This window comes from Phocoena phocoena, chromosome 18 (assembly GCF_963924675.1).
Source record: "Phocoena phocoena chromosome 18, mPhoPho1.1, whole genome shotgun sequence".
Lineage (NCBI taxonomy): Eukaryota > Metazoa > Chordata > Mammalia > Artiodactyla > Phocoenidae > Phocoena > Phocoena phocoena.
This window is the reverse complement of record NC_089236.1, coordinates 50,447,807-50,461,337: the sequence shown is the minus strand read 5'-3', so window position 1 is coordinate 50,461,337 and position 13,531 is coordinate 50,447,807. Positions and strand designations below refer to the sequence as shown.

General features: G+C 39.5%; 1 protein-coding gene across 6 annotated transcripts in view; it reads left to right on the top strand.

Annotated features, from left to right (window-relative positions):
- TBC1D4 (TBC1 domain family member 4) overlaps window positions 1-12,584 on the top strand; it is a 210,703-nt gene extending 198,119 nt beyond the window's left edge. For all 6 annotated transcript variants that reach the window (XM_065895799.1, XM_065895798.1, XM_065895796.1 and 3 more), the window contains 4 exons: window positions 4,145-4,304; window positions 6,276-6,445; window positions 9,631-9,807; window positions 11,968-12,584. In XM_065895799.1, coding sequence (XP_065751871.1) covers window positions 4,145-4,304; window positions 6,276-6,445; window positions 9,631-9,807; window positions 11,968-12,201 — 741 coding nt within the window. In that variant the 3' untranslated portion in view covers window positions 12,202-12,584. The remainder of the gene's footprint in view (window positions 1-4,144; window positions 4,305-6,275; window positions 6,446-9,630; window positions 9,808-11,967) is intronic.
- The last annotated feature ends 947 nt before the right edge of the window (window positions 12,585-13,531 follow it).

Below are 13,531 nucleotides of genomic sequence, written 5' to 3'. Positions count from 1 at the left end.
CATTATATCTTTTTACCTGAAGTCTTTGGTCTCTACTTTTTTCCATCTTCTCTCTGCTACACTCTGCATCTCCCTTCCTCCAGTTCTGTCTCTTCCACTGGAAGATTTTCATGTTATGTGTAAGGTAGATTTGAAGAATGATTTATTCTCAGCAAATGGCTCTTATTATGAAAGTTTCCTTTGAAGGAAGACTAAATTGTGTTTTATTTGTCAAAAGAAATTTAATGTAAATACACCTTGATGGAAGAAATGTTCTTAACCTCTAGTTTAGAATGTAGGAAAAAAGTAAGGTTCTATAAAAAAAAAGTATTGCTTCTGTGTTAAGATCATAGCTGAACAGCTTTCTTTTTTATTTTTATTTTAAGGCTTTCTTTTTATTCTGCTAATGAGACTTCTTTTATTTTTGAGCTACCAAAAATACCAAATTTTTTTATTGATAGAGCCCAGTATATCTAGTTTTAAAATTGTAACTGGCCTAAGGGAAATATATGATTTTTTTTCCAACATGAGTTAATGAGATTATAATCTCTCTCTCTCTTTTTTTAATTTATTTTTATTTTTTTGGCTGAGTTGGGTCTTCGTTGCTGCGCGTGGGCCCTCTCTAGTTGTGGTGAGCGGGGGCCCTTCCTTGCTGTGGTGCGTGGGTTCCTCACTGTGGAGAAGCTGTGGAGCAGGGCTCTAGGTGTGCGGGCCTCAGTAGTTGTGGCTCGCGGGCTCTAGAGTGCAGGCTCAGTAGTTGTGGCGCACGGGCCTAGTTGCTCCTGGCATGTGGGATCCTCTCAGACCAGGGCTCGAACCCATGTCTCCTGCATTGGCAGGCAGACTCTTAACCCCTGTGCCACCAGGGAAGCCCTCTAATCTCATTGTTTTAAGCCTCTTTGTTTGACTGCTGCTACGCTTCTTATTTTAGAGTTATGACTTCCTGTGGCTCTTTAATTCTTTCCTTTTACAGCTTGTGTGGAACCATAGCTTGCACAGATATGTGCTCCAGAGATCAAACGTTTGCTATATTTATGTCTAGTACTTTGATTTTTAGTTTTGTGCTCTGAAAAACAGTTGTTTGTTGAATTCACAATATAATTGGCTATTTTTAAGGCATTTTTATAGAACTAACTACTTAAGGATGATATCTTCTAGAGAAAGAAGTTCTGCTAGATTTAATAAAATGTTGGATGTATTTCACACCAAAAAGTGAAGCTGATATAACTGATCAAGGACCCACTACTCAATCTGTTACTGTGTAGATAAAAATTTAATTTAAAGCATAAATCACAGATTTGTTTATTATTTACTACTGCTTTACTTTTAGCTACCCCAAGCATGAGAGTTTAAAAGTTACTATAAGCTGCTTATAATTTCTTTTTTGAAATATGAGTAATCAACTCAGTAGCCAAATAAAAGAATTTCTTCTTTCAGTACTAGAAAGTACTGGAAACATTCAGACGGCCCTTTTTAAAATTTTTTTTGCGATATGCGGACGTCTCACTGTTGTGGCCTCTCCCGTTGCGGGGCCCAGCCGCCCCGCGGCATGTGGGATCTTCCCAGACCGGGGCACAAACCCGTGTCCCCTGCATAGGCAGGCGGACTCTCAACCACTGCACCACCAGGGAAGCCCCAGACTGCACTTTTTGCTTTAATCTCCTCTGTCAAGAAAAATATGCTGCTGGAATACCTTGGATATTAGAAATCACAGCTCGAGCTTTTGGCTCCATAACCTTGGAAGCCTAACAGTATCTTAGCAGTGCAGACTGCCTGGCAAGTTCCATCATAAATCCGATGTTGGGCTCAGCAAAGAGAGAAGTTCTTGCTTCTGAACTGGATGTGGTAGATTCCTTAGAATGGAAGCTTTTCTGGAATTGGTCTGAAATTAGGATGTGCCTTCCATGAGAGTCCTGAGCCAGGGCAGTTCTGATTTAAATTCCAAAAGCAATACCTTCCTACATGAGGAAAAATTACCATTTCCGTGTACGTATGGTGATACCAAAACACTCATGATAGAGAAATGTGCTCCATAGTTGTAGATGGACTTACACTGACTTGCTTTATGAACTCAGTTAAATGAACTTGGATTTGTGAACATAATAATAAAATAAAACAGTACTGTGTAAGTACTGCATTCTAATGCATTGCGCCACTATAGCTAAAAAGAAATGATACAAATGAGCTTATTTACAAAACAGAAACAGATTCACAGACTTAGAGAATGAACTTATGGTTACCAGAGGAGAAGGGTGGGGGGAAGGGATAGTTAGGGAGTCTGGGATTGACATCTACACACTGCTTCAAAGGAAACCATCAACAGGACGCAAAGACAACCCTGAGAATGGGAGAAAATATTTGCAAATGAAGCAACTGACAAAGGATTAATCTCCAAAATATACAAGCAGCTCATGCAGCTCAATATCAAAAAAACAAACAACCCAATCCAAAAATGGGCAGAAGACCTAAATAGACATTTCTCCAAAGGAGACATACAGATGGCCAAGAAGCGCATGAAAAGATGCTCAACATCACTAATCATTAGAGAAATGCAAATCAAAACTACAATGAGGTATCACCTCACATCAGTCAGAATGGCCATCATCAAAAAATCTACAAACAATAAATGCTGGAGAGGGTGGAGAGAAGGGAACCCTCTTGCACTGTTGGTGGGTATGTAAATTGATACAGCCACTATGGAGAACAGTATGGAGTTTCCTTAAAAAACTAAAAACAGAACTACCATATGACCCAGCAATCCCACTACTGGACAAATACCCTGAGAAAACTGTAATTCAAAAAGAGTCATGTACCAAAATGTTCATTGCAGCACTATTTACAATAGCCAGGACGTGGAAGCAACCTAGGTGTCCATCGACAGATGAATGGATAAAGAAGGTGGGACACATATATACAATGGAATATTACTCAGCCATAAAAAGAAACGAAATTGAGTTATTTGTAGTGAGGTGGACGGACCTAGAGTCTGTCATACAGGAATAAAGATGCAGATGTAGAGAATGGACTTGAGGACACAGGGAGGGGGAAGGGTAAGCTGGGACAAAGTGAGAGAGTGGCATGGACTTATATATACTAACCAATGTAAAATAGATAGCTAGTGGGAAGCAGCCGCCTAGCACAGGGAGATCAGCTCAGTGCTTGGTGACAGCCTAGAGGGAGGGAAGGAGATACAAGAGGGAGGATATATGGGGATATATGTATATGTATAGCTGATTCACTTTGTTATAAAGCAGAAACTAACACACCATTGTAAAGCAGTTATACTCCAATAAAGATGTTAAAAAATACATACCGTATGCTAACACATATATAGGGAATCTAAAAAAAAAAGAAAATGGTTCTAAAGAACCTAGGGGCAGGACAGGAATAAAGATGCAGACGTAGAGAATGGACTTGAGGACACGGGGAGGGGGAAGGGTAAGCTGGGACGAAGTGAGAGAGTAGCATGGCCATATATACACTACCAAATGTAAAATAGATGGCTGGTGGGAAGCAGCTACATAACACAGGGAGATCATCTCGGTGCTTGGTGACCACCTAGAGGGGTGCGATAGGGAGGGTGTGAGGGAGATGCAAGAGGGAGGGGATATGGGCATATATGTATACATATAGCTGATTCACTCTGTTATACAGCAGAAACTAACACAACATTGTAAAGCAGTTTTACTCCAATAAAGATGTTAAAAATAAAATAAAATAGATACCCAACAAGGACCTACTGTATAGCACAGGGATCTATGCTCAATATTATGTAACCACCTAAATGGGAAAAGAATTTGAAAAAGAATAGATACATGTATATGTATAACTGAATCACTTTGCTGTACACCCGAAACTAATGCAACATTGTTAATCAACTATACTCCAACATAAAATAAAAAGTTAAAAAAATACTACTTTTATTTCTCAAATATATGTGAATTAGTTATTAAATATTAGAGTAATAAAATTAAAGTGTATTTATGTACTCAGATAAATGCATAGTATTTTATTTTTCTTCTCCAAATTAACTTTAGATTCAAATTTATCAAATATCTGTGAATTAATTATTAAATATTAGTGTTATAAAATTAAAGTTAGTGTATTTTATGTACACTCAGATAAATGCATAATATTTTATTTTTTTTCTCCAAATTAACTTTAGATTCAAATGTACCAGCTGTCCAGGCTCCTTCATGACTATCACAGAGATCTCTACAATCATCTTGAAGAAAATGAAATCAGCCCCAGTCTTTATGCTGCCCCCTGGTTCCTCACATTGTTTGCCTCTCAATTTCCATTAGGATTTGTAGCCAGAGTTTTTGGTAAGAGATGCTGATGATCCAGTGAAACAGTGTTATTTATTCCAAGGGATATACTTCTAGCCATAAGGTGCTCCAATTGTTTTATCGAGCATTACACAGAATCGCAAATTGCTAGTGGAATTTAGTAAATAAGCCTGGCTCTGTTCTGAGAGTACTTTGAAACCATATTGTTCTTAAATAAAATTGAAATTCAAAGCGAAAGAAGAATTGAGCTCCTTTATTTGAGTAAGCTGTAATGGAGTTCTTATTTTCTTTTATACCTAAAAAATCACAGTATAATGAATTAAGGATTTACTCTGTATGATTTTTTAGATTTTTAAACACATCTTTACTACCTCTTTTTATTTTCCTTCCCCACTGTCCTCTTCAACCTGGATTCAAAACACAGAGAAACGTGTTCTTTAACTGGGTTAACAGAAGTACATTTTCCAATGTTGTTTCTAATGGCATTTTTTTTTTTTTTTTTTTTTTTTTTGCGGTATGCAGGCCTCTCACTGTTGTGGCCTCTCCCGTTGCAGAGCACAGGCTCCGGACGCGCAGGCTCAGCGGCCATGGCTCACGGGCCCAGCCGCTCCGCGGCATGTGGGATCCTTCCGGACCGGGGCCTGAACCCGTGTCCCCTGCATTGGCAGGCAGACTCTCAACCACTGTGCCGCCAGGGAAGCCCTACAGTGTCTTTCTTATTGGGGGCTGTGGTTTTAAAGGTTAAACACTGCATTAGCACTAATACAATTTATAGGCAAAGTGCAGGAAAAGAGTATAACCGAGATGCATGGAATCAAATGTTTACCAAATTTCTCTTCTTGAGTATACACGATTGCTTTTCTCCAGGGAAGTTTTCTTTGGAGCTTGGGTTCCTATTTATGGGTCTTCTATAAATCTTTTCATTTATATATTTGCTTCTCAGAAAATAGCTTATCAAATCAAAATATTTAGGGTATCTCTAAATATTTAGGGTATCTCTCTTTGATCTACCCTTGGAAGCTTGATAACAGAATTCAGGAAACAAATCTCCCCAGTCGTCTGTTTTTTGCTAAGAGAATATGAATGATGCTGTCAGCTCTATGATAGGTGCTCCATTCTTTTCTTAGAATTTAGTGAAGAATAGAGACTGTCAGCAAAGGGAAAGATGCATGAGCAAGAAGAATGACCATGTTTGAAGTAACTGTTCCACGGTTCCCTCATTTTTAACGACCCCCTCTTTATTATTGATTGTGGAATGGCATGGATTGAGAGGAACGCTCATACAAAAGTATTTAGTACTTTTCAAAACTATTGCATGTTTGTATTTGTTAGGAAGCAAAGTTCAGGGTTAGGGTAGCTTTTCTTTTTCTCTTCTGATTTAGGTTATATACTGGTTTTGATTTTGCTTTTAAAGTTTTTTTTTTTTAATTGCTGCTCTAGTACAGTCTTTAGAATTAGACAGTCTCGGGTTTACATCAGTTTCTAGCTCTTTTATTAGTTGTTTGGCTTGCACACATATTAACTGCTTCATTTCGTTTTTTATTCTGGTCATGAGAGTTTAAATAGTCCTAATTGGTTACGTTGATTTGTTTCTGTGTTCCCTTTGTGAAGAAAAAACTAATATCAATGGATTCAGTGTTTTTGAGGTATACCTAGTCTCCATTAAATTTGGCAGTAAAAATTATAAATGCATGGACAAACAGATATATAATTTATCTTTTCCCTTTTACCCTGCCCTTATCTGAAGTTCCTAAATAAGTAAGAATATTTAAACAACTGTTTTTTTGTTCCAGTCATATTATTATTTATTTCAAATCTAGGTGATTTTGACCAGTTTTATTTTGCAAAATATTCTGTGGTTCTGTTGCAGTAATTAAAACAACACACACACACACACACGCGCGCGCGCAAAAAACACACCAAAAAAACCCTTTAACACAGAGAGGTCACTTTTTACAATAGTAGATGCATAATTTTGATCATGAAAATTATATCTCTTTTTTTCAGATATTATTTTTCTTCAGGGAACTGAAGTTATATTTAAGGTTGCCCTCAGCCTGCTGAGCAACCAAGAGGCACTCATAATGGAATGTGAAAACTTTGAAAATATTGTTGAATTCCTTAAAAGCACGCTCCCTGATATGAATTCCTCTGAAATGGAAAAACTTATCACCCAGGTATGAGTTAAATGGTAATAATAAGATATAAGATGAGACAGCAGTTTCTCTACTAATTATTTATTAAATGTTTTAGCATAAAGATGTAGTTTTGCTTGACAGGGTTTTTTTCTTTTTGATTTGATCAAATACATTTTATCTAGAAACGAGACTACTGTGTAATTTCTCCCTTGTGACATTGTTTGTGAGGCTGTGTTTGGGCAAGGTGGTTCAGTGCTACATCATGAGTTTTTCAGGAACCTTCCAACTTAGACCAATGGTGAAACTGAAGATAGAACTGACAGAGTTAGGAGTACCTAATAAATAAGTAAGCTGAGACTCACCTCTGTAATATTGTTAACTCTGTTTTAAAATATATAAGGAGTATATGTGACAAGAGCACAGACTTTAGAATTAGACAGTCTTGGGTTTACATCAGTTTCCAGCTCTTTTATTAGTTGTTTGGCTTGCACACATCACCCTAATCTTCTGAACCCTAGTATTCTCACCTCCAAAATGAGACAATACTCATCCAAGAGGTTTTGTGTGGTTTAAATGAAACTTGCTGTATCAGTCAGGGTCCGTTGCAGGAAACAGAGTCTACCTCCAACGATTCAAAGGAAGGTACCATTTACAGGGGTGTAGGCAGGGTTAAGGGAACTGGGCACAGATGTCTAGGTACCCAGGAACTAGTAACAGAGGGAAACTGTTCATACCCATGGTGCTTCTCCCATCAGGAGAAGGATGACAGAACAATGTTACCAGGCCTAGCGAGTACCAGAACTCTGGAGGTTGCTGTGTTCTTGGTGAGCCAGACAGGGAAGGAGCAGGGAAGAAGTACCCGACCTCTTTCCCCTGCCCCTTTTGATCTCCTGATGACTTTTCCCATTGGCCATACCTAACCAGAAGCCTGCAACAAGGAAAACAGGTCACGGGGGTCTGCCTCCCAGGGTACAGAGAATGGATGAGGGCAGAGAATGGATCTAGGAAGCAAATGGAGGGTAATCAGCACACCGTATATCTAGTCCCTGGCTCTTCATAGGGGCCAGGTAAGTGGTAGTTATATATTGTTGTTCAGGTGACATGAATACACTTAAGACCAGATTTGTAGATACAGCAGTCATGCCTTATGAGTATTGATAACATTTAAATTTACCACTTTCCTAGAGGCCCTTAGGGTAGCAGATAAAAGACAGAGTTTAGAGCAAGAGAAAGGGAGTTTGAGATCTTGTGCTGGTGTCCAGCTATCTACTGGCTGTGTGACTTTGGGCAAGTTACAACCTCTCTGAGTTTCAACTTCCTCTCCTGCAAAATGGGAATAACATTGTTTTTAGGAGCAAATGTAACCAATTCAGTTGAAGAATTTTGTACACTATTATTCACTCTGTAAGAAAAACTCATATTATTACACATAAAATTTTCTTTCCACTATGTGGAATTGAAATCACAAGCAGATTATTCTGTAAATATCTATGAACAGTTTTTATTTGTTAAAATGCTCTGGGGCTTCCCTGGCGGCACAGTGGTTGAGAATCCGCCTGCTGATGCAGGGGACGCGGGTTCGTGCCCCGGTCCAGAAAGATCCCACATGCTGCGGAGCAGCTGGGCCCGTGAGCCATGGCCGCTGAGCCTGCGCGTCTGGAGCCTGTGTTCCGCAACGGGAGAGGCCACAACAGTGAGAGGCCCGCATACAGCAAAAAAAAAAAAAAAAAAAATGCTCTGGAAACTGAAAAATATAACTTTTACTTGCACATTCACTTGTTTACTAATTCTTCAGAAATATCTTTTTGGACTGTCAAGCAGCGATTGTGCTTTTAGAGAGAGACAATACCTGATTTGAAATCAGATCACCTCTCTTCTAAAATTAATGAGGGAATTGCCTAGCTTTAGAGATTATTACTACGATTAATGGATAGAATTTATAGGCTGGTAGATTTGGACTTGATATTAGAGATAATTTTCTAACAAATAGAGTTGAATATGCAATGAACTGTTAATATTAAAGGAGGCTTTGATGAATAAATAAATAAAGTTTATTTATGGTCACTGTAAAAAACACAAATAATGCAGAACAGCACCAAGAAGAAAGTAAAAGTAACTACAGATCTCAACACCTTGAGATTTAAAGCCTTTTAAATATCCTTTTATAATCTCTCTTTAATTATATACACAAATAAATATGTATAAAGTTTTACTTAAGTGAAATCTTACTATACATGCTATTGTATAACCTGATTTTTTAATAAAATATTTGCAGAGTATTGGATGTTTTTCCATGCCAATAAATGTAGATCCATACCCTCATTTTTAATGGTTGTGTAGTAGTCCTTTGTGTTCATACCCACTGCATAGGGAAAAGATGATGCTTGTTTGAGGGGAATAACCAGGTTGTCTCGAAATATCATTTAAATTCTAAGATTTGAGTGTCTCTAACAGTAGGAGGGTAAGTAAGCAAGTGAGAGTTTTCTCACTGTAGGTTTCTTTTCTCCCTACACTGTTAGTGTAGATACAGATGCTTAAATGGCAGCTGTGGCCTCACTTTCCCTCACCAGTTTAGACTAAGGAGTTGCCTGTCCTCTGACTTCTAAGCAAACTGTTCCTAATGGGTGGCGATATGGGAGAGCAGAGGTAGCCCCAATTAAATAGCTCTGTACAGTGCCCAGGGTTTCTGAAGATTTTGAATTTAGAAGATTCTCTCTATGGTAGGATATGTTAGTGACTTCCAAGAGGCTCACATGGATTAGCAAGTAGATGAAAATATTTAGCATAAGACCTTTCTGCCCCATTGACAAACAATTAGAAAGGCTTTTGGTCTCATTATTATAGAAATACCCTTTGCAATTGTGCTTATAACCAGCAAAGATGATCTCTAACTCAGGGAAGAGTTACTCAGTAACTAATGTTGTTTATGTGGTGGGCTACATTTTGGGAGACCATTCCTAGATTATGTATATTTTAGTTGCAAAATATCTTTGAGCATTAACTTTTTCTAGAGTCTTGGCCTTATCATGAGAATGTTTCAATTGTATAGAAATCATCTGTTTGTCCCTAACTTGACAGTCACACTTGTTATTCTTCCTTTTGATATGTCATACTGTTCTTCATTAATAAGTATTGGGAAATCTACCTGAAGTACCCTAGATACACAGACTATATCTTGGTGCACATCCTGAAGGTCAGACTAACCCATGGTGTTTTCACGGCAGGTTTTTGAGATGGATATTTCTAAACAGTTACACGCCTATGAGGTGGAGTATCACGTGCTGCAGGATGAGCTCCAGGAATCTTCCTATCCCTGCGAGGAGAGCGAACCCATGGAGAAGTTGGAGAGGGCCAACAGCCAACTGAAAAGACAAAACATGGACCTCCTAGAAAAATTACAGGTAAAGAGATAACAATTTGATCAAAAACGCACTTGGATGCCTCCTTGCCTGCACAGAACCATACCAGAAAGGATAGAGCTGTGGTGTGGATTGAACCATTGCTGACTGTGGGCCTGTGTATCGGACTGTGTCCAAGTGCTCTGGGGGCTGCAAATGCACATATCAATTTGAGTACCAATTGAGAGAGGAAATCTGCTCTCACAAAATAGTTAAATGGCAGCTGAAAGAATCTCGTTCAATACTTACTGGGTGTTGTACATGTTTGGTTTCAGTTCAAGGGAGGAGGGATTGACTGTAGGAAGCTGGGAAAGCTCTAGGGGACTTGGCCTGGAGCTGGACTCCAGAGGGTTGGTGGGAGAAAGGAATGAGGAGTAGTGGGTGTTTAAATAAGGAGGATGTGGCAGAGCAGTAGAGGAAGCTTAACATCAGTTTAAGATTTACGTTGGGGCTTCCCTGGTGGCGCAGTGGTTGAGAGTCCGCCTGCCGATGCAGGGGATGCGGGTTCGTGCCCCGGTCCGGGAAGATCCCACATGCTGCGGAACAGCTGGGCCTGTGAGCAATGGCCGCTGAGCCTGCGCGTCCAGAGCCTGTGCTCCGCAACGGAAGAGGCCACAACAGTGAGAGGCCCGCGTACCGCAAAAAAAAAAAACAAAAAAAGATTTACGTTGGAAAGAAGTGGGATAAACAGGATGGAGACAGAATTGTAGATAACTTTCAGGGTCAAGCAGAAGAACACGGCTTTAATCATGCTGAGAAGGAAATCTCTCGAAGTTTTTGCACCATATTTTAGAAAGATCAAAGATCAATCTGGAAATCCTGATGAGGACAGATTAGAATGGGGAGAGAAGGTGGGGAGAGAAGGTAGGGCGACCAGCTAGCAATTATTTGCAGAAATCTGACTGGGGATGATGACAGCTGTCTAGAGTGAAACTCACAGAAATGGAAAGAAAAGGAGACATTTTTGAGAGAATTGAATTAAAAAATTGGTAACGCATAATCTGTGCCATCAAGGAGTTTATAGTTATTTTGGAATATAAAATATTAGCTATTTGTCAATGAACCCTTACTAATGTGATAAGCGATTTAGTATAAATTAATATTACGCACCTGCAACCTGTATGAAGTGCGCTGTGTATCCAAGCCCTGAGGGGTGGGGCTTCAGTGTGACCAGAGGATGGGGAGGTGAGAAGGTGAAGCTGGGGGCTGGGGGTTGGGGGAGGTGGAGCTTAAGTGCTGAGTTAGAGCTTAAGTGTTCCACGGCTCATTGGTTTCTGCTTACCCGCCACTTCCCCAGCACTGCGCATGTCCCCACACTAGAGGACACTAAAACTCTGCTTCGATGTGCAGTGAATCCTCTGACAAAGATAGCTAGGAGAGAAACAGCTGAGAAATGAGGGTCTCTAGAGTAGTTGCTCCCAGAGAAGGAACTCAGGCTTCCTTCGCTTCATCTACGTTAGCTCTGGCCCATAGAAAATTTTATGCCTTTTCCTGTTCCAAAAAAGAGCCAACAATCTCTATTTTCAGAAAGAAAAACAGTTGGGGTATTGACCCTTATTGCTAGGATGTTTCAGTGGTGATTAATTGAGCATTTCCTTATTAGGGAAAGTGGGTTTGCACCTGCTTTATATTATAATGATTTTTATTAATGGTTACAGACTTTTTCATTCACAGTTCAATGTTCTCATCACCTCTGGGTTCCCAAGTTACGTGGGCACACCCGACACCCGTTAAAACTGATAGGGTCCCAAGTATGTGTTGAGAAAACCCTGCATTTCCACTCAGAGGGCAAAAAGCCTCTTTCAGTACTTCAGGGCAGTCAGCAATCTCCTGTTTCTCCCTGTCAGATTCCAGTCACTCCAGGAGAAGACCTCACCACTTAAAAAGAACCTCACCACTGTGGGATGTTGATTTAATTTTGCATTTTTGGTGTATTCAGTGAAATGAGATGTATTTTGTTAGTACCCTAGTTACATTTTTTGAGAAACCTAAAGAAATCTCCATTTCATGGGAGGTTTCAGAGTATTTGCTTCTTATACTGTTTTATTAAGGAATATGACACGATTAGTTAACATATGTAAGGTCTGGCTGCTGCTATGTTGAAGAACCAAAACCTTCACATTTTTGATTTGGAGGATTTTTTTTTTTTTTTGCCCCAAACAGATAGCTCATGCTAAAATCCAGACCTTGGAATCCAACCTGGAAAATCTTTTAACCAGAGAGACCAAAATGAAGTCTTTGATCCGGACCCTGGAACAAGAGAAAATGGCTTATCAAAAGGCAGTGGAGCAGATTCGGAAGCTGCTGCCAGCAGACGCTCTGGCCAATTGCGAACCGCTGCTGAGAGACTTCAACTGCAACCCTAACAGCAAAGCCAAGACGGGAAACAAGCCGTAACTGAAGACGTGCCACCCCAGCCAGAAGTGCTCTGAGGATGCTACCGACAGAAGGAGTGTGCGTGCTGCTGGCCCAGAGCTGACAGAACCACTGAACTGGTTCCGAGCCCAAGTCAGAGCCGGTAACCCTCGCTCTCCTTAGAGCATGCCAGTTCTAAGCCATTGTACATATGTAGACTGTTTTTTGCTGTCCTTGTTGACTATGTACATATATATATAATGGACATAAAGAGTTCATGCTTTCACATAAAGGAGTAGATGTATATTTAGAGCAGTTTTTTTAAAAAAAGTCAACACTTCATGAAATCCAAACCAAAGGGAAGTTAAAATGAAATTCCCCTTGGACCCATGTGAAATCATTTGTTTTTGTAGTGAAACAAAGCTAGAACATCTTTGTATATTGAAATATACTTGAAAAAAATGAATGTATTTTTTTCTCCAAAGAACAGCATGTTTCACTCAGTGCTGGAGAGGTGGAAACATTTGTGTAGCTTTATGTGCATCTGTCTTAAAATGTACTGACATTTTTAATATATATATGAGGAAAATGACTGATTGCCAGTCAGGCTCCTTATGGGTTTTTCAGGAACGTAGGGGCCGTCCCCTGCTGCCTGCTTTGTGCCAACGAGCATGTTGCATCTACATGCATTTTGAGTCTGGTCAGGCATTACTTCAGGTGTGTGGAAGGAGAAAGCAAGACTGTGGCTGAGTTTGCCCACCCAGCTCAAAGTGGAAGAGAACACTACTAATTTTCTAGAAAATTAGACCAGCATTGTTACTTAAACTAAAAATATCAGTCCTCAAAAATTTAATTTAGGACCACAATTGTCTAGATCTACTTTCTACCTTTTTATTCAAATTATTCCTACAGTTGTGAATGAACTCCCCTTTACTTGGTGCCACAGTTGGTGATAAGGATTTGCCATTTCCCACTAAAATGTAGGCACTCTTACCTTAGTTCTCTCTACCTTAAATGGAGGATAAGGAAATGAAATTATGATTGGTTTTCTAAAGATGATGTACTGTGTTGAGATACGTTGTTTTTTTTTTTTTTTTTTTTTGCCAATTGACAGGTCTGATAGCTTGTAATCATCTTCCCCTTCCATGTGACAATTTATGAGAACTGTGGAATATTTTAAGTAAGCCGTTGAAATCCATGGGAAGGGAAGGAGAAAGCCCTTCTGAAACCTACAACTCCGCATTTGGACGCCTGACTTTCTCAGTCTACAGATAGATTATTCGTAGACATTCATGCATGCTGGGTGAATGGAAGGAAAGTAACTTAAAAATTAAGTTACACATGGAGTTTCTCCATTTCAGAGATGATTCTA